The sequence below is a fragment of the Trachinotus anak genome, unplaced genomic scaffold (genome assembly GCF_046630095.1).
Source record: "Trachinotus anak isolate AG129_WGS33_773 ecotype Australia unplaced genomic scaffold, CSIRO_AGI_Tana_v1 ptg000014l, whole genome shotgun sequence".
NCBI lineage: Eukaryota > Metazoa > Chordata > Actinopteri > Carangiformes > Carangidae > Trachinotus > Trachinotus anak.
In genome coordinates, this window is record NW_027273865.1 from 18,057,332 (window position 1) to 18,079,585 (window position 22,254).

At 40.4% G+C, this 22,254-nt stretch overlaps 1 protein-coding gene across 7 annotated transcripts in view; it reads right to left on the reverse strand.

Annotated features, from left to right (window-relative positions):
- Positions 1–22,254, reverse strand: part of gria4a (glutamate receptor, ionotropic, AMPA 4a) — a 251,711-nt gene that overhangs the window by 45,437 nt on the left and 184,020 nt on the right. For all 7 annotated transcript variants that reach the window (XR_011693439.1, XM_071496138.1, XM_071496134.1 and 4 more), the window contains 7 exons: positions 13,491–13,730; positions 10,147–10,199; positions 9,788–9,919; positions 7,601–7,654; positions 6,678–6,836; positions 1,792–1,959; positions 1,128–1,232 (listed from right to left, as the gene is read on the reverse strand). Coding sequence is in view for 6 of the 7 variants with exons in the window: in XM_071496138.1 (XP_071352239.1) it covers positions 1,128–1,232; positions 1,792–1,959; positions 6,678–6,836; positions 7,601–7,654; positions 9,788–9,919; positions 10,147–10,199; positions 13,491–13,730 (911 nt within the window). In the remaining variant the exon portion in view is untranslated. The remainder of the gene's footprint in view (positions 1–1,127; positions 1,233–1,791; positions 1,960–6,677; positions 6,837–7,600; positions 7,655–9,787; positions 9,920–10,146; positions 10,200–13,490; positions 13,731–22,254) is intronic.

Below are 22,254 nucleotides of genomic sequence, written 5' to 3' on the forward strand. Positions count from 1 at the left end.
TACGGTGACATAGTATATAGACAGTGGAGAGTGGTGTTCGATTCCCACGTCAAAGTAGCAGTTTATGTTGTTTCTATTATCCATGACTGTTTGTCAAGTTAATCACATTGTGACAACAAAGATTGTCTAATGTTGAGGAAGTACTTATTTTAACCAAAATCATGATTTTTTTCTTAAACCTAACCAAATAGTTATAGAGCCTAAACCTAACCAAAGCCATGACAACTATTTCTGTTACCATAAAAACCAAGGTCTGGTACGCCTGCCAACGTAGGGGTGCTATTTCAATATACACTCCGATGGATTTTATCAGATGGATGAGAAAAATTACCTATATAGTTGTTCAGGGTGGAGGACTTATTGAGGAAAGAACAAAAAAACTGATTTTAAAAAAAGAAATAGAAGCTAAGTGGAAGGAAAGGAGTGGAAAGAGCCAACAGAATGAGCTCACTCTAGCAAATTTCCCATCGGAACTGTAGAGGATATTGAGAGATATTGAGTGTGAGCCAATAACTCTCAATAAACACACATTGCTGTCGAAGGAACACTTGAGAAGCTGGAACATGGTGTTATTCTTTATTATACAGTAGGAGCAACATGTATGTTTTTTCCCAGTAAAGAAAAAATTATGAGCGCTTTCAACCTGAGCTTTATCCTCCTACTTTTTGCAATAACGAAGAAGAATTATGTTAAAATGTTCCTTATTTACGTGTCTACAGAGTTTTATGAGCCCCCAGGTTGTCTGGGAGCTGCTCCAAAAAGCTATTAAAACACAAGCTGCAATGGTTCAATTCCAGTTATTTCAAGATATTTATAACTACAGTAAGACAGATATTAATTAAGAATTAGGGGAAAAATTTATGCAGTAAATGTATTAATTTTTTAACAATCAACAATCATGAGGGATACATGCAACACACAGTAAAAATTACTGGAATAATCCTTTAACAGTAACAGTAACCTCATGTCCTTTCAGTGGAGATTAAAAATAACTGTCCTGCTGAAGAGGTCAATTTACTGAAAAGAACTGGCTTTCATAAGTTGACAGTCATACATTTTCGATGGCGTTCAACTCACAGATTCAAAGTGGTCTTTATCTTTGTTTCTTAGCCATGAGGAGAGCTTACCTTGCGTGGGCCGTTGCTCTTCAGTTCAAACACGTCCATGGTGTAGTTGACCCTCCGACCATAGTGATCAAACTGAATGTTCCCGGTCAGGCCCTGAATGCGCACCTGCGGTTAGAGCAACAATGACAGTAACGACTGGGCAAGAACAAAAATAAATGATCCATCCATCCTTTATACCGCTTATCCGACCCGGGTCGCGGGGATTATTATTATCATTCAGTGAACGATAATAATAATCTTAAGTATCTAAGAATTAAGACTTGGTTTTGGAGTTAAGGCTAGAATTATCGAATTAAATATTAATTATAGAATTAACTATGTTAAGGTTAAAGTACGACACATACTGCTTATTGCCAATAATTTTCATTGTTAATCTTAGGGTAAGTTCCTGAGAATTGATTGGAAGTCAATGCAACGTCCATACAAGTATAATAGTACAAGTTGGTGTATTAAGCGCGTGGCTCCTCTATCGAAGACCCAACAAGAATTTAAAATGCAGAAATGTCAGCATGGATTTCTAGAACGTGCTCTCCTTTTCCATGCCAATTGTTTTGCTGGCATGGAATATGTCTCTGTGTTATTGTGTGTGTGTATGTGTGAACATCTGTGTAGTTGTTTGCCAAGCCGTCCACACTAAACCATACAACATCAAAATTGTGCCAACCTGTTTGAGTGCACGTTCCATATCTATTCCTTGGTTCCAGGGAGCAGCTGGATTGGCTAGGCAGTCACCAGCATTGCCACGGCGACTGATATCAATTTTCTGACGTCGAAGGGTGCGGAATGCCTCGGCCATCACAAGGACGCCATCGTATGTTAGAGACGAGGTATACTGAGGAATAGGAGAGAAAGAGGTATAGATAGAGGGAAGAGACAGAAAAAAGAAAAGAAATGTTATCATTTTGATTTTTGAAACTTTTTTGACAGGCAAATAAATACTTCTTTTTTGTTAGTCTAAGTACATAGCATGGCAGAAGTTAATCCTCTCCTACAATTAATTCTCAGGTAAGATTTGAAATGAGAAAGAGGCATTAAAAGGTTCCCTGTAAATATTTAATGAAATCCTGACTTTGCTCAGAGGCATATCTACATAAAAAATTTAAATTATAGACTATAAATCTCCATTTAGTTTATTTCTAGAATAAACATAATTAAAAACACAGTCATGCTTTACCCCTGTTTTTATAAACCTGTAACATCAGAAAACATTAACTTAGATGTAGTTAACAGCCTGTGAATCAACTGACAATCAACTCAATAGTCATAGCTTTTTCTAGTCATGCGATGTGAATTCTGGTGGTGACCTCCAACCATCTTCACTCCATATGAACTAACCTCACCAGTATGTAAACATGCTGACCTGTGCCTCAGTCTATCTTAGTGCTCTGACTTTTATTTGACTTGCACAGTTAACACCGGTGAACATCAATCAACAACACTGTAAATGTAATGTCAGTGTAAATGTGCCAGTTTGAAATGGGCTTATAGTTTTCAAATACAGTCTCTAGGCAGAATCTGAAAGCCATTAAAATGAGATTAAAACGGGTTTAAATCATATTGTAAACCCATTCCTTAACTCCACTTTTTCCACTAATGGTGAAATTTTGATTTATAACTACATTTACAAGTGTGGCTTCGTTGGGTTATATTGCAAGAGGATGTTATATAGCCGAGGACCGATAACTGAACAGGCCTACTGGGCACTGCAGTTGCTGGTTTGAATGACTGTTAACATTTCTTGCTGGGAACGGTTGGGAGGTCAATCAAACAACAATAAATAAACTCAGAATGACTAAAAACTGAAACAGTGAAACAAAAAGACACACAACACAACCAAAAAGAAGTCTCTTTGAATCTGTCACTCTTCCTCTTCTGCAGGAGGTGTGGTGGCCTTTAACATGTGTGTGCCCATGGTCCCATTATCACATAAACCATCCCAAGTGCAAAGTGAGTTAGAGTTAATTACAAAAATTCAATGTGTGAAGTGACGTTTGAAATGTGACAGTGAGTAAGAATAAAAGAAAGGCGAAGGGTTTATCAGCATCTCCTCTCTAATGAAACTCTTTAAAGTGGTTGTGATCTTGACGGATTGACAAATTCATTATAGGTAAGAAACAGCGCAGCAGGGAACGGCAACACACACTCAGCAGCAACACCCCCACTCAGCCCACACACAGACACACAGCACCACACAGACACAGGCAGTCAAACACACAGCAGGCTGCCTTCACGTCAACGAAGAAACAAGTGGCAAGATGAAAATGGGAGGAAAGAGGGAATCTCTGCCGATGCTCCCCACGCCTCTGCAGGTAGTTTTCTCTCTTACTGACATCCCTTGATTTGTATCCCACAAGGCGTGTTTTGGAAGGCTGCACAACCATGTCATCCTCCTTTCATCTGTCCCCTTTGAAACTAAAGAAGCCTTAAGGCGGGCGACTGACAGATGACGACTATAGAATCCGAATCAAGGGGAAAACAACAACACAACTGAGCCAACTAGCATACTGTTTTCTGTTTCCGTCAAGAGCAGGACAGAAACACCTTTGGGACATGGAGAAAACAGTGTTGGCCCTCAAAAACACCAAATTCTGGATAATATTTCTAGGATCAGTTCAAATCTCCAAGTACAGTCAAGCAATGTAAAGTTATCAAATCAAAACAGATTTCCTCTAAAAATGTGGATTCTCAAATAGAATAAAATATATAGCCTAATTCACATTCACTCTACTGTTTCATATCAGACCCAAGGCCAGATTTATAAATGATGCATGCAATGAAATAAAGCATGCAGCACTCACACAGATTCTAATGTTTACAAAAAATATAATATGTATACATCTGCATCCATGCTTTACGCCATGAATGAGATAAATTACAATTAAATCTTTTCATTCATTTATCCATTCTTATGTTTTTTTTTACGTGCTAACACCGTGGTTCTAGGGCTGGAAATGTCAGCCAGTCTGTTGAGCTTTCAGTCTGTCCACACTGAAACGTTTCACTTCTTTAGAAAATTTTGTATAGATTTTGTACAAAATGCCTGATACTTTGGCTTATGACCAAATACCTGGAAAACTAATGACAATCCCATCAGCCTCAGCTGTACTTTGTGTGAGCGCTAATTAGCAAATGTTAGCATGCCAATATGCTAACCTAAGATGGTGAGGACAGTAAACATACTATCTACAAACATCAGCATGTTAGCATTCTCATTTTGAGCATGTTTGAATGCTGATCTTAGCATTGAGCTCACAGCATCACTGTGCCTATAAGTACAGTCTCACAGAGCTGTTAGCATGGCTGTAGACTCTTAGTGTTGTTTTAAGTCTTCTACAGAATAACAATATGGACATGTCGTTATATATATTTATATGACATTGTCATCCACATCGTAAAGTCAAATTGGAATATGGATAATGCAAATCAGATAACCAATTTGGAATCAATCATCAGGCAGTTACGAGTCACAACATCAGCATAAGGACACAATTATTAAAAGGCGCACCAATAGAGGACAATGCCAGTGTCGAGCTAGAGATTTCACATCTGGTTTATGTCTATACATTTGTAACTGTCCAAGTGGCCATTTGCCATAAATTCAGTGCAAAGACTGCTGCATATTTATGATTTTTATTGATATTAAATAACCTCACCATACACTGTACTACAGGGAACACGATACAACAGAGGCAAGACAAATTATATACTGAAAAACACAAATTAATTGTTCTTGTCAAATGAGCTGAGAAACTGGAATAAAAAATTAAGACAGTAGCTGTAAAACTACTTTGACATGGACATTTAACATATAAAATGAGCGTTGCACTGGTGTCTGGCAGGCATTAAATGCTTTACACATGGAAAAATATTGATATAGGCAGCCCAGTTATCTGTTAAATATGCAAACACAGATGCTGTAAACCTATTCATATTCTGATCATGCAATTAGGGGAAAGGTGTAAAAGAAATTAGATGGAAAATGCCCAAAAAGCAGTGTAACTTGGAGAAAGATATGCGTGATTATAAACATTGTGGCTGCATTTTGATGAAGTTAAAATATTACTTTGCCAGGTCACTGATCATTTTCATTACATTTCAACAAAATCTCCAGGCACACCGGAGCTCATTTCAAGGCACACCAGCCTAGAATCACTGGGTTAAGAGATTTTGATTGATGGCCAAAAGCAGCTAGCTCGAAATCCTGTCTCCGGTGCAAAAGGGACAAGTCCCAGTAGTGTTCCCACACTACACATTATTAGTTCTACTTGGCCTGAGGCTATGAGTTGGCCCAAGGCTAACTGAGCTCAGTTTTTACATAGCACCAATTAGCCTAGAGCAATTTGGAGGCATCTGTTGTCACTGGAGATATCTGGTTTTCTGTTGTTGTGTTAAATCATTAAAATTGTGTTTCTTGTTTGCAAAAGGCAAAGGTAAAATCATTTTTTGTAGATGCAATGGGGAGAGAACAGTTGAATGCACTTTATCAAAGATGTTTACAGTTGTGAAAGTTGAAAATAGAGGCAACTGTGTTCGCTTTGATTTTTGTATATCTAAGCAAGCTCACTGGGTCCAGCTCGCACAGACACGCACAATAAGTTTACCTCAATTAACACACAAAGTGTTGTGTAAACGGTAAGGGACAATTGATGCAGCTGTCGTCTGCTAATGGAAATTCATCAGGTGAATCTGAGAATGATGATTAGTCCATTTACACAGGTCCATGGGTGAAAAATGACATGCAGATAATGAATGACTATGACCATCAATATACATTTGCATCACTGAAAGACTGCACAACATACAACATAAGCTTTTACAGTTGCTACATCATGTGTACGTGTGTCTTCTGAAAGTGACTGCATGCCTGTGAGTGTGAGCCAGAGAGCAAGAGACAGAAAGCTGCAGTGTGATGTATTTTTAATAGGTAGGTGGACATATTTCCAGTTAATATATGCACAAATCAACCGCAGTTGGCTTCAGGGTCAGTGCCCGGTCAATAGAGGTGTGGTGAGGGAGGAGAGAGGGACAACAGAGAGAAAAGAAGGGCAGAGTGGAAGAGACTAAATAGAGGCGCACTAATGTGACAGAGAAAGAGACATGGATAGTGAGAGAAAAAAGTGAATCATGGGAAAAGAAGTCGCCTGCATGCCTCATGACGCTATATGTCAGAATCATAAAGGAATCTATCTCCTCACTCACAAGCAGGATCAGCTCATTCACCTCTCCCGCCTCCTGAGGTCACACTCTGATTGGCTGAGGAGCTATACTAAATGTACCATATCACACTCTGAAAGATTCAAATGCAGCACATCATCCTGTGACTGATTACCTGATTGAAGAAGCTGTATATCTGGCTTTGCTGGTGAATTTCAGGTAAGAAAAACCAAGGCCACCACCACAAAATGTGAGTGTGTGTGTTTACATGTGTGTACACTTATGTAATGTATATGTATATTTATTCATGTGTATAGCAACCGCCATGACATTCGTTTAGGTGGTGGGAGCTCTTATGGACACATAGGTTATGGATGAGACAACGTGTTGTATCACCTTAGGTGGGCTATCAGATCCAGGGTATTCTCTCTGATCCAGTTTGTTCCAGCGCTGCATCAGTTTAATGACAATCGGTTTGCTGAAGTCCACCAGCTGGAAACCAGTCACGTTTGCTCCACCATGCATGAACCTCTCCAGAGAAATGTCCTTAAAACCCTGAGAAAGAAAGAAATGATATGAGAGAAGGAAAAAAAAGCATCCCAGACCACATGCTGAAGAGTGTAAACGTATGACAAAACCCTCTGACAGTATGTATATGCATGAGAGTATCTGCACTTTTCTGACGTATCACACTCCACAGTTTACCTGATTATTTATACCCCTACTTAATATGGAGTGGCTTCCACAGCTGCGAGTGTGACACTTCATAGTGAAGCAGTCGTGAAGAGTGATCCATTTGGGAAACAGCCAGACACAGAGGTAAAGAGTAAAGACATGTGAGGGTTATCCTGGGCTGATGGATGCTAATTGCTAAAAGCTCTGAGAGCCTATCGAGCTTGACCTAAGCTCAGTGGCCCCTTTTTTTCGCTGTCTCGGAGAGAACTGCTGTTAAACAGATCTTAGGGATTAAGCTTGTAACAATACTTCATTTACTGATATGGGTTCTGGCAACGTCCTACAGCTGTGACTTTGTCGAGGAGAGCCAAATGGTAACCTACTAATTCTGAAGTAAAATGAAAAATGGCATCTTGGTGGGAATATTAAAAGAACAGTGTGGGTCTGGAAAACATGTTTTGTTTTTTTCTGGTGATAACTACAGATCAATTAACAACTTTGGGGCGAACTGAATTTCAAAGTAGGGCTAAGTAGGACAGTAATTTTCATATTGGTAAAATTTGTGTGTCTGCTGTGAGCTCTCTGGCATGTTACAGCACTGTAGCAAAATAACAGCTGAATTCAATGCTATTAACAGTTCTTACCAGGTTTGCTATGATGTAATGGTAACCTTTTACATGTTTCCCCACACTAACAGCCTGGAAAAGAAAACGGAGAGAGAAGAGAGAGAGAGAGAGAGAGAGAGAGAGAGAGAGAGAACAAAGCATTATTATGTTGCTATCTGTTGATATGCATTTAGTGTGGCAAACCAGGGTGCTTTCACAATCAACAATGTTTTAATTATGTTTTAGAGGATAAGGCAGGGGAGTCAAACTACAAATAAAAGCGACTCCCTCCCATCTGTGGCTGCCTTGCCACAGTTGCTGTGGTTATTTTCTTATGCTGATTAAAAGCAGAAACATGGATGAGCCTGTGAGGACGCCATTGGTCATTTGTACCATACCGGCTTTGGATAAAGGCTCTGTTAGCCAGCCTGGTCCAGTTTAATATAAAAAAAAAGAAAAAGAAAAACATGCATCCTGGAAGAAGGATGATTTCACTCATTTTGGTCATACTCTTAATAAGGTACCTTTAATTACAAGAATTTTATTCGCATTTTGTATTAGCAAAATACATTTTGGGGAAATATAATGTCACCTGATAAAAAAAGACAGAAATTTGTATTAACACATACACAAAATGGTCACTGACAACATGTTTTGTAGATATATGAAGTATGAACAAACATACACAAATACATCTCTAGTATTTTTTTAGGATTCTCTACAACATCAACTTAATGCAACTACAGTCTGTTTATGATATAGTGAAATTCATGCAACTAAAACCATGAAACCTTACCTCTCCGAAACAGAAATTACTAGTGCCTGTCTGTCTTATGTGCTTCTGCTGGTGTATTTGTGTAAGATTGCATAGCAGACAGTCTGGCACTCTTCAAATCTTCTCAAAACTGAAATCTCTCATGCTTTTTTTACATCATTTTTTTGATACAGTGGGATGGAGTGAAATATGTTACATTGTGTTAATTAACATGTTGCATAAACCTAATTAATACATCGTTCACATTTTTTATTCTTTCTCACCCACACATATCAACAGCTATATACTGACACAGACAGACTCAACACACACACACACACACACACACGCAGATCGCAGCTGGCAGGGGTAGACAAACAGAGCAGTCTCTGTCTCAGAGCAGGAACACTAGCCAGTGCCAGCACTGTAGAGCACACTGTGACAGTGTGTGTGTGTGTGTGTGTGTGTGTGTGTGTGTGTGTGTCTGTGTATTCACTCACCACAGAAGCCAATTAAGAAACAGTCTGTTGGTCTGTCTGTCTGGGATGCTGCTGCTGATGTGTGTTTGTGTAGCAGTATGAGTATCTGCATTTACTGCACCACCTGTCAGAGCTCAAGACTCAACCATCAAGCAAGACAGATAATCTAATGAACTTGGACAAGCGGAAGTTGTCAGAGTGTGTGCCTTCATATACTTTATGCATTTTTGTGTGCATATGTGTGTTTGCGTGATATCTGTATCTGAGTGGACAGTATGGTGTGTTGACGGCAATAACACACTGATGTGGCTGTTGGGGAAGCCACATCTTTCATTCCACATTATGAACTCCAGGGGAAATCTCAAACCTTGTTTTCTCTCCAGATGTCAAAAAGCATAAGGAGTGTTGTTGCAACTAGCTGACTGAAGCAGACAGCAGCCAGCCAGACACCAATAATACAGTAAAATAAAAAAAAAAATAAAAAAACTAAATAATAAAACAATACTACATTAATTAGTAATGTAATACTGAATGTTACTGTTTTAAATTCTTCTCACAGGTTCTCATTTTCATTACTTACCACAGTCTGTTCTCTTGACTGTGGTTTAACGTTGTAATAATGTGCTACTGTAGTGTGGTTGTATCTCATTATGAAATATTAAGTGCTGTTAAGTACAGGTCCATGATGTGATCTCTGCTCTGCTGCAATAATCTCAGTGATAGTACCAGAGCCTCACAAAACTACCTCTCTTCTTTGTTAAATATTAGTAATTACCTAATTTAAATTTTTTTCCATCCTACTAATAACAATAAATTTGTACACATAATATTATTTTTGGCTTAAAGATGGTGAACGCTGAAAGTAAGATGGCTTTATATCCTGATATATCTGCTGACCCCAGTCCCACTATGCTCTCATAATGCCGTTTACTACAGCTGTATAGTTAATGTCGTGTGCTGAGGCAGTTTGGATAATCCCATCAGTAATATTACCTGTTCTAGGATGCTCTGTAGTCGCTCAGGCTCCAGGTCAATGACATATTTCCGCTCTTGACGTCGATCCAGGTCCTCTAGGAGTCTGCGATACGCTGCCTCGTTGAAGCTCTCCACACAGATTGCACTCACCTGCACACATACAAACAGGAAATGTGTATATACATACAAACGCATGAAGGAATAAGGTCATGCATATACACCACATGGAAGTTAACATTAGTGTTTGAAGAAAATATAAAACCAAAGTATTATGTATGCATCGTGTAAATTACATATGTATGCCACATGAGTGTTCTTGCAAGTATGTTTTTTTTTGGCTTGTTTCCAAGAATGTGTGTGTTTGTGTGTGTACTGACCTGCCATCCGTTCTGCCCCGCTCTCTCCATAATTGCCTGCAGTATTGCATACCCTAGACAACAGAGAGTAAAGGAAGGAAAAAAGAGAAAGAAAGAGTTAATGGTGTCGTAGGTCAAGGGTGTAGTTGGGACATGGAGGGATTATATTTTGCAGTTCTTGCAAGTAAACCCTAAAGCTAATTACCACAATGTGACTGCACTAAATGCCTCAATCAGCACAGCGTCTCCAGGTGTGCATTATTTTCCAGCCGCTTCATCAGCCGATATCATTTACCAAAACAATACTCTAATGTCTTGTCTTCAAAAGAGAGGGTAGAGCCCTTAGCATGCCGAGCAACAGTCCTCTCTTGAACGTGAATTTATCAAGCAACCCACAGAGCTTATCAGGACAAAGACTTATGATCCAAAACAATAGACTGTCAGTTTAATTGAAAGTGATACTGTTGCTATGACATTTTTATTGAAATTCTCATTGCTTCTTGTTTAGTGGTGAACTTTGATTCAAATGCAACTCATCTGAGAACACACTGCCACTTCTCAATTTTATTGCCTGCAACAAAACACGGAAAAGAATGTTCTTTTTCTACAAAATGATTGAGTGTAGCTTTGATTGGGTTGAGTCTGCCTCTCGAGATTTTACCTGGGTTTAAACAGCGTTTCAAAGTTAATATGATCCTATGAGCAGCATTCGAACGAGCAGCTCTCTGATTGGGTCAAAGCAGGTGAAAAAAACGACAGCAATGAAAAACAAGTCAGTGATACAGTAATAATCATTTATAATGTTGGTGTTAAGTTGGTGCATTTATATCATAATGATGGTTGAAACCTGTTTCAAACCTCCAAATATGATGCTCACTCTGCTCGGAGGCAGAATGGGAATTAGATGAAAACAAATAAAAATGTCACAATTCACTCAAAGTCACATGTGCACCCACATAATGAAAATTACAGACCCACACATAAACACAGTAACATGAACTGGCACACATGACTACAACAACACCAAATGTGACTGACACACACACACACACACACACACACACACACACACACACACACAGACACACACACAAACAAAAACACTGCAGTGCAACAGTACCAAATGTTACCCTGTATTTTCAACAGCTATTTACTGCATCATTTGAAGCAAAAAGCAGATCTGAAGCCTCAGTAATCACAGTGTGTATGTGTGTGAATGTGTGCATGTTATTGTGGTTTACATTGCACAGAGACAGAGTCTGTCCTCATGTGTGCCGTGAGATTGTACTTTCAGCTTTCCAGCCTACACGTGACGTAAATAAGTGTGTCTAAATGATTGTATTCGCATTAAGGGTTGAACTTGTCTGTGAGTTGTTTATGTGAATGCGTTTTGTTTGCACCATCATAATTTAAAGCACGCACAGAATACACATACACCCATCTATTGTATGTGAATTGACGCACATCTTGGAATGTATGTGCATGCGTTTGTCTGGTTGCACATGTGTCGCTACCTGGACACAACTCAGCTTGCGTGTATGTGTGTGTGTGTGTGTGTGTGTGTGTGTCAGCGGGCTGCCTGTGGAGTAGAGCAGAGCAGGGAGCATAAAACAGATCACAACGTTACTGCCCATTTTCCAGCACATTACCGGCAGCAGGGCCTGATGGGAGCCTATAATGAACGGCCCTGCCTTGGCCAAGTCACGGGTGAGCACAGCCCAAACTCTATGCATCCATCCTTCGCTCCATTTCCCCCTCCTTTTGCCCATTCTCTCAATCTTCACCCCTCCTCCGCCTGCTATATGCTACTGTATATCCCCAGAGGCTTGTGATCCTGTCTATCCTCTCGCTCCTGCTTTCTGCCCTTTCTGTAATCTCCCCCTGCCTCCCTCCACTGCCTCCCATCTACTTCCCCAGTCTCCTCTTCCTGCCACCTTGTTTGTATCCTCCTCCCTCATTTCGCACTTGTCTTTGCTGCTTTTCCCGCTGGCTCAACTCACCTAACCTGTCTCTCCTGCTTCCCCTCTTCTCTTCCTTTTCTTCCTCTGCTCCCCCTGGGTACTAACCTAGACAACCTGGACCAGAGGGAGGCTGCCAGAGGCACAGACAGAGCACACACAACTGCACACTCACACACATATACACACACCATGCAGCTCACTGATTCCCTAACACGCCACTATTCTGTGGTCTGGGGACTCTGTGTCATGTTTGACCTGTGTTTCTCTCCCTTTGGCAGGGAATTAGTCTCTGTCTCTGTATGTGCATGTGTGTGTGTGTGCATATGTGTGTGAGTGTGTGTGTGTGTGTGTGTGTGTGTGTGTGTGAGAAAGAGAGAGAGAGAAAATGTGCCAAGCATTCCCATGACAGTGGTGAGGAACTGAGGGCATCAGCTGGGCCCGCTTCACTAACTTACATGCACTGCATGATGAGATGGTTAAATTAAAAGCAGGTGAACGCTGCGAGAGTTGAGAAACCACAGTTTCTGGCTGAAAAGTGCCAAATTACACTCTTGTTTCTGCAGCTGCATCTTTTCATCAGGACAGTGCAGCTCCACTGGCACCATGTTTTTTATACTTTTTTCACAAGAAAACAAGGCAAAATTTGGCAGTTAAATCAAGACCAAGTAAACTTTTAACAAATAGACTTTTAACGATATGATTACCATTTGGTAATATTCTAACATTGTTCTCTGTGCGTCATTCCAAAACGAATCCAAATTAACAGCTAAATTCTTCAGGCACAGAAGTGTTTGGAACCAGACTAATTTGGAAATCTATTTTGATCATCCATAACTGAGTTTTGAATTCAGGCCCAGAGACTGAAGACAGCAGATCTACCCAGTTACAGTAGCTGTTGTTATCACAGCAGAGCTCATGAATCTCTGGCATAAGAACACAATGCTGCTCCAGTCATTTAGACAGTTCTGGTAAACAATATGTTGTTGCAGCCTCTTTTGCATACTTTCCCCAAATCCTTCTCTGACCTTTCTCTTTAAAACCAAGGAAGCAAGGAAGGAAAATAGAGTAGAAAATAGAGGAGGTAATGTAACTTAGGTAATGTATACTTGAACTCACTCCAGTCATGTATTCTAGTCCCTCAATCCCTGAACCCAATGACTAATAATGACTCATCCATTTTTTATTTTATGCTTTGATATCATAAAAGGACAAATCATCTTGAAGGCCAAACAATAATACTGAGTGAATCCTTGAATTCCGTGGATGTTTATGTGAACATTTCTCTCTTTGAACCCTTTACAAAATCATACATATTTGTGCAAAGGCCAAGTTCAAATTGTTGTTACAATACAATTGTTTTAGTAACAAAAGCTCTTTGTATACCTAGTTAAAGTATATATTTACCTCTGTCTGTGTCATAGAGGAAGACAAACCGGCTCCAGTCATAGTGGTCCAACAGTGATAGCAAAGCCCCTCTGATGGACGGCCGGAGCTGCAGGGTGAACTGGCCCTCTCCTTCGGTGGGAAAACTGGGTGTAACAAGGCTGATGTGCAGGGCCCCGCAGAACGACGTCAGCGTGTTCACCGAACGCTTGTCGTAAAGGCCGAAGATGGCAAAGACCCCCCTTGAATACTGAGAACAGACTGATGTGGGGATGTAAGAGGGAGGGGTGTTGAGGATGGAGGGATCAGGATGGAAGATAAAAATTAGCAAACATGAATATAGTGTACAAACAGTGACACTGTTTTTTTCAAAAGCTTTGAATTGATTTTGCAAATGAACAGAAGAGCAGATAAGAGGATGGAACAGAGAAAGACATATGGTCCTTAAATAAATTCACACTGTGGAATCTGGTTAAACATGTCAACCATTTTAATGAGCGACAGCTTCAGCCTGTGTCAGCTCTATCTTCTTACTGCTAATTAGACCCACAAACACCACTCTCTAAGTGGAGGGTGTGTGTGTGTGAGCATCCAGAAGTGTGACCAGCTTACCAAAAAAGTCTAATGAAACTGAGATAACATGTTTTTTGTTGAGTTTCTTCTGAAATACAACTTTTATTTTATTCAAAGCAACATGAGACACATCCGTCTCCCCCACCTCACATACTTACACATGTAGTTACAAAGTACAAGCCCACACATTTGTACACACATGTGTGGAAATCAGACTACCCTACAAGCCCTCGGCAAGCAATTTAAAATTTTTTTTACTGGCATAAAATCATTCCCAGCAGCCAAAACTGGCGTGGCTGCTCATACAGTTGTTAAGGAAATTACAGTCAAATAACCCCACCTGCTTAGAGCTTAACAGCCTTGAGATCCATCCATGCATACACACACACACACACACACTTACATGTAGATACAAAACCCTTGACCGAGTAGCGAGCTTACTTCAAATGTGTAGTCATTTTCCACTACAACACTGCAACTCAGTCTTCAAACACCCCGAAGCTTTCAACCATGACAGAGAGGCACTGACGTCCTCCACTATCTCGCTTCCACAAAAATCTTCCCTCAGCTTTGGTTTGTCATTCATCCGTGAGGCTCCACCAAAAAAAAAAAAAAAAAAGAAAAAAAAACACTTGGTTTGTAAATCGGGGAGTCCTGCATATTCAGACAAATCGGCTGAAATGTGCACACAAACACGTATCACTGTCTAGGAAGTAAGCAAGTGAAGTGACTACAAGTGTTTGTCAACTCATTTTTCTTTTGACACTATTTAATGTTCCTCCTTAATCTTTCTCTTTTCTCCATCTAATGATTCATCCTCTTATTTCCTCCCCTCTTTTCTCTCTTTAGCTCCATTCATCCTTTCAGCTAGATTCTCGCAGGCAAGCATGCTTTGAGCTTGAGCTCTATCCTGCGTCATAATTCACTCTCCAGCCTGTAACACGTCACACTGGAGTAAACAGTAAGACAGGAGGACTGCAGACTGCAACAGCCAGCCATCACCCTGTAACCTCTTCTCTCTTTCTCCCTCTCTTGATCTCTTTGTGAATCACATCATCTCATACCTTTTCCTCTCTCTTCAGTTTCCAGGGAAGACACTGTGTCCATCCTCTGTCTTTCAGCTTCCACCATCCACTTTCCTTCATCTCTTCTGCCTCTCTCCCTCTGTGACTGCCTCCTCTTTCTGTTCCTCCCTTTCTCCATCCTCCTGGGACTCAGAGTAATTCCATTATCAGCTATAAGCCTCAGTGGGGGTAAACACTAGGGGAGATGCAGCTTTGACGGTTTGGCTTGTGGCAATTAAACAAAGCCGAGGCCTCTGCACCCAGGGGGCGATAAGGCAGGGATTTAGTCTCCGATTATGACAGGAGCTAAATGTCTTCAATTCAGAGTACTAGCATTCTGCGTACTTAGCATGCGTCATTCAGCAAGAGCTGAGTCATGGTGTCCTCAAAGTCAACTTACTTCGTGTCTTCCCAGATTATTTTTTATGGCATTTCCAGGTTTTATTTGGTACTTCAGAGCACATACCAACATGATAGATGGTTATAGAGATGAGGCTGTGTGTGATAAACCACTTAATGACAGGTGCTATATTTTACTGAGACGCCAGAATAGTCTAGTAGGGCCTGGAATGCACAAAGATGTTTACACTAAATCACTGAAGTTGGCATTATAATTAAGTGCTCACAAGAGAAGAGCAAATGTTCATCTGAAATCAAAATAACAGAGCAATGACAGGAATTGTAGAGAATAGCAAGTGGAGACAATATTCAGACTGAAACACAGGGAAAATACATGATGGCAGCTCACTGATGAGAAGTGGCTCTTGGCTGAGAGAAATTATGTCCTTACCCTGTCTAAGGACAAAGGAAAATCAACATAAAATTGAATTTCTTTGACAACAGCGTCATGGCAAAAGCCATTCCCTTGCTTTTAAATGAATTTGTATTTCTGGGATCAGCTGTTTTTGTGGAACAGAACAAAAAAAAAAGAAAAGCAGCAGAACAAAACGAAAGCGGCACACATGTGAACTGGCATATTGGGTAACAGTCTGGAGTGCTGCTCTCCTGCCAACTTAAGACTTAAAAAAATAAAATAAAATAAAACTTTACAAAAACTACTGACCTAGATGCAGTTTGTGACATCACTGTCTGGAAATTGTATTTTTTCAGCAACCTCCTGGGTCTCCATCAAAACTTAAGGAAATATTGATAGCCTTAATCCCTAACCATTCTATTTTTAAATAATACCAAGACATCTGCAAACATGCACTTAGTCACACAGGCCCAGAGCACATAACAAATATTCTTCATTCCACTCATTCTCTCTCTGTTGCCCTGCTCCATCTCTCACCTCCTCACTCTTTTAATCCCTTACTTCCTATCTATGCCTTCTGATCCTGGCGTTGTCTCTCTGACTTGTTCATTCTTCGTTTCTCCCATGTTTCCCTTTCTGAAGTACATCTTGATGGGCTTGTTTCTCTGCAACCCCCACCACCACCACCACCACCACCACCACCACCACCCCGCCGCAAGGCTGGAATGTGCCAGACAGTGGCGTCATTGTAATAAAATGTGTGCTAAGCTTGCCTCATAAAGCTTTAATGAGAGGAGGGGACCAGCGGCACGGTGCATCATCATCACAGTAAAAGAATCGGACACGATAGGTCTGCTGGGACCTCCTCTACCTCTACCTCTCATTGCCTCCCCTCACTTGTTGTCTCAGCATCTCCATATATTTGTTTTTTTTTTTTTTTGTTTGGACTCACCTGTCTTTTCGGGTTCTTAACAGCTCTCTCTTTATCTGCATTACTCAACACTTTATATCCAGCCTCTGCATCCTTGCATCTTCTTCTGCAGCTATCCCTGCCTCTGTCTGATTCATTTCATTTGTGTCTGTGCATTTGAAAGGCTCTCTCAATCATGCCAACATCGAATTCAAATTTCTCCAAATTGCATAGTGGGGAAGAAAATATGATGCTGACGTGACACAATACTTTACACATTAATATCTTAGCTCTCTTTGCTGCTTTGCTGTTGTTCTCAGTGTGTCTGCTTTTCCCATATCTTTCCCCTCCCTCCCTCATTCTCTGTATAGCACTTATGTCTCTAGACCGGCCACTTGTTTGTATTACACATGACAGCAAGAATAGATTCACTGCACTACAGCACAACATTTATGTTATATACAGACACATAGTCAGCTATACGCATTGGTTTGTGTGAACGCACAAATCTAGCATAATGGCCCCATCCTCCAACACACACACACACATACAGTATAACTTTCAGACTTTCTGTCCTGATGCAGTTTCTTCTCACCCACCAGTCTGAATAAAAACCCTCTAGCTGTTGAGACAGCTGTCTCCAGACATCCACACTGCAAAAACCCTGTAAACTCTCATTACCAGCAGGTAAAGGCCAAGATAAAGGAAGCACCTGAATAAATGAAAAAGCTGGTTTAAAAACCATAGGGTGTATTTTTCCTGGCACTGCTCGGAGCTACCTACAATGCAGCACAGTGAAACCTTGAGGGCGAAGGAAAGTAAATGTCAATAATAAGCTTTATGAGCTATATAATTAGAAAGGAATCTACCGCCCAATGCCTTACACTGACATTTCACATTAAAGCCATTTACAGTTGTAACCTCTGGAGATGTAAGCTCCTGTATATTCTGTTTCAGCTCCGTAAGAGATTTAAGACTTTTAGAGAAAAGCAACAGTGGAGCATCCTGCAGCAGGTGGTGCAGCTTCTGCAATGACTGCAGCTCTAGTGTAAAATAAATTAACACTTATGAACAGTTAATGCACTGAAAAAGGTTTTAAGTATGAAGTGCAAAAAATAATACAGAGGTAGCGAAAAACATTGAAGAGGAGTGGATTTGCAGTTGCAGAAGTGATTAAATTCACCTTATTTCACCAGTTTACTTCTTTTTTAGCTTTAGCTCTGGAGACTTTACGCCTTCTCTCTACCATCCATCCTTCTATATAACTACTTTACATTAAAAAAAAAATGAGGTTGGTCCTACAATTAGTAGGTTGAAAACTTTTACAAATCATGTTCATCCTTAACAGAGTATGTTGTATTATTGAAGCCCCTACAGTAATTCAGTTTCAAAAATAATCTTATCAGCGGTTTCACTTGCTTAATTAAATCACTGGTGATACTAATTATCATTGAAATTAAGGATAGGGTGAAACTGTTTGTCAGTCTCAAGCCATTCAATTTTTACTTCATGTATTGAGTATCTGAACAATGTACAAACAGTAACTTTGTCTCTCTGCTGTGTAGTGGTGGCCACTTTATGAATTGAGCCACTGCTTCTCACATGTCAGTGCGTGCCCCTGGGTTCCTGGGTAGCATTCGTTTGCTGAACATTCAGTGAAGAGTGGAGCTCTCTTTGCCTCAGTGATTTCAATGGCATAGCTCTCACCATAGGTGGATGGTACTTGCTCACTGGGTAACACTGCCTATTTTTCTCTAGTGTTTGATAGCTGCTCTCAGCTCTCCAAAGCAGTAGCATTGTGACGACAGACAAAAGATCAACTCTGGAGTTCAGTGATAAAGCAGACAGAAGATACTACATGTAATTCATACATAATATAAAACACTGGCTAGGGACTTACAACATAGAAAACAAAAATCTTTAAAAGGCGTATATTAAGGGTTTTCTTTGTTTTGTGGATTATATGGATATAATTGTAGACTAATATGACTACAGTACATGCAGTTTTCTGACCTGTGAGGAGCCCGTCACAACATTTTTGGTTTAAAACTGTGGCTGTGCACTGTAGAAAACACCAATGTAAAGGTTCCTTTTGTGTACTGATAATGGCATCCAAGCACTGTTACAGGGGAATGTTATAAAGTCAAGAGAGGAGACAAAGTCCAGAGATCAATAGTATCTGGCAGAGAGCACAGTCACTGTATGGATTTTATATTTGTTCCTCTACACTATAACATGGGTTGTGGCACAATGGAGCAACTTTTTAGAAATAAGCACGGGCACCTCAGAGGGAATTTTATCAGATATGATGCTTATAAAATAAAAATACAGGCTGTAACAAAAAAATCTAGTGGGGGTTAAACATCCAGACGAATGTCTAGCTACAGCATATGAACAATTATATGTTTTCAATAATACTTCTCATTAGAACAGTCTAAAACATGCTCCTCCATTACTCCAATCCCCAGATAAATATGGATGATTATTTTTAGCCCAAACTACTTGTCATCCATCTTAAGCAGCGATGTTGTGATGACAAGCTAAAAGCCTCAAGATCAATATCCATTGAGAGAGCATGCTTGCTATTTCATAAAGACGGACAAAAATTAGATCGCACACAGGACAGCCTTTTTAAATGGTAGCCAACTGTTTTCAGCCAAGGACACCAAAACAAGCATCATGAATGAGATTTCAATAGTTTTGAAGTTTCCTTATAGCTTATAACTAATAGACATATTGTAATTGGCTTGTGTCTGGTTTACTGTAATGAGATACTTGCATAATATCATACATGCAAACAGAGTTCTGTTGGTGAGATGTTAATACTGACACCAGGCCTCAAATGTGCTCATCAGCAGCGTTGTAAAGACAAGATAAAAGATAAAGCTTGACAGACAACAATCTGGCAGGAGAGTTCAGCCACCTTATGGATTTCATATCTGATCCCTCTCCACTAGAACACAGTTTACAAGATAACTGGGCCTCAATAGCTTCATCAACAGGGCAGTGATTATTGAGTGATCGAGTATTGTGTGCTGTGCTGTATCTCTGTGTGTCTGGTTCGCAGTGCTTGTGAATGAGGCCATTCATCCCTCTGTCTGCCTCCTTCTCCTGTCTCTCCATCTTCCCTCTTTCACAAAACTGCCTCACGCAGAGCGAAGGGGAGAAGGGGGCTTCAGTTGTTCTCAGTGAGGGAAGGGAAGAAAAATCAGACAGAGGAAGAGCAAGAGGGGAAGCGAGTAGTTCCAAAACCCACAAGGGGCTCTGACATTGACGAGCGCGAGCATTCTTCTGCCAAGTTGACACTGCAGCGAGAGCGAGCAGGAGAAACTGGATACTGACGGTAGAAATACACAAAGAGGCAGACAGGGGAAAGTGAGGAAGTGCTGCCCTGCAGGCCAGCAAAGGACTAGCAAAGGCTAGAAATTAGTCCTTAAGTGCTCTAACAGCTCTTTGTGTGTGTGTGTGTGTGTGCGCATGCATGTGCATGTACTTGTTTTGGATTTGGGTCATCAAATGAAAACAGTACATACACTTGCATTCACAGAGCTGCCTCAAAGGCCACCCAGACTACTTCTTCTTTTTTATATTTAATTTTTTTTTTTTTAGCACCTGTGTCTGAATACAGGGCTGAATGTGGGGTCAGAGGTGACAGACAGCCGAGAGAAAAGGCTCCTGTGTAAGACTGCCACACTCTATTGTCACTTATTTATTCTCTTTGATTACATCTTTCCACTTCTCTGCACCTGTTCTTCCTCCCTCCTACTCCCCCGACTTCTCCTCCAGGGCCTGGCCCTAAGGCTGCATGAATAAAGCTTCTAAGAATAAGAGTACTGATTGGGGAAAATGAGGGCAGGTACCCAGGAGGGGGGCACAGCTATCTCTATGGTTTTTGTTGCTGTTGCAGTGAGTGAATATGCTAATAGTTGCTGACATACGCCTTCCTCCCTTGTGCAGTGAAGTCAAGAAAAAAAAAAAAAAACTCTCACCCATGACACAGTTTTTGCTTCAGGGTAATTTGAAAAAAATCTGGATTTTTACACTTGGCTATGATGAGATGAAATGAGAATTTAGTGAAATTAGAAGAAGATTAGAAGAAAATCATAGGTATGTTATGAAGTGTTGAGGACACAAAGCTTATCTACTCTTTCTCTGATTGGTTTTCCTCTACTGATAAAGACATTATCATATTGTTATAATGCAGAATCTCATTCATTCATTAGTCATAGTATTTATTCTTTAAGGGTTACAGGAAGGCTGGAGCCAACCCCAGCTGACAGATTGCCATTCTATCACAGGGCTGACATATAGAGACAAACAACCAGTCACGCACACATTCGGACTTATGGTTAATTTAGAGTTGTCAATTAACATAACTGGCATGTCTCCTCACACCTTCTTGCTGCGAGGTGACAGCAACAAACCACTGCACCACTGTGCCACCCATGTGGAATCTATCATCTATCATTATATAGAATATATTGTCCTTTATTTCCTGTCTTTAAGAAATCCATACCTTCTGATAAAAACACATCATTTAAGTAGAAGTGAGATTTTGACTAAAAAAAGGCTCTCTCCTTTATAAATACCAAATGGGTGGCAAGAGTGTGAAATTGACATTGACATTGAGTGTGAAATGGCCATTTTTGGATTTCTCTCTATACTTTTTAATACCTTGTTGTGATATGGTATGAGGCCCTGCGCATGAAGGAAATCACAGGCTTCAAAAATTACATCTCAATATTAAGTTTGTGGCATTTCTCTGCATTAGTCAACAGTGAAATTGGAGAGTGACAAGAAAATGGGGAGGAAGAGAATTACACGCAAAAGTGATTGAACATTGATGTTGGTTGTAACTGGTACTATCTCAGTCCAATGAGCCATGGATATGACCAATCAGCACTTCTGTTTCCTTTTCTGTAAAGTCATGAGGAAATAAACACATTTTGGTGACATCTCATTAGTGTCTCCAGTTCATATCTCTTAGCTCAGCACATTACTTGGAACATCAGGCTCGTCTTTCACAGACAATCACACACACAGTGACAGAGCTGGGCCCGGTTGTTGCTTTTCCATCAAAAGAAGTAATACTCATAAAACTGCTGAAGTCGAGTATTGTAGATTTTTCCTGGAACTGGAGCCTGCCATAACCAGTGGTGGTCCGACAAGCCTTGGGCTGCTGTGCTTCAACCCGGTATCTGTTGCATGTTAAGCACATATACCTGTCACAACACTTCCAGATGATTTCAGATAATTTACCACAACCAGAGAATCCTTGGCCTAAAGCTGTGATACAGCACCCAAGATAGAAACAATGGTGACACCCTTTGCTTAACTGGCATGACTGCCAGATTGTGTACAAAGAAACAAAAAAAAAAAACTGCCATGAAAACGCCTCATGCTCCATGTTTTGTGCATCACAATGTACCAGAACAGCACTTGACCAGAGCCTAATAACTGCAGGATTATCTGTTGCCTTTTCAG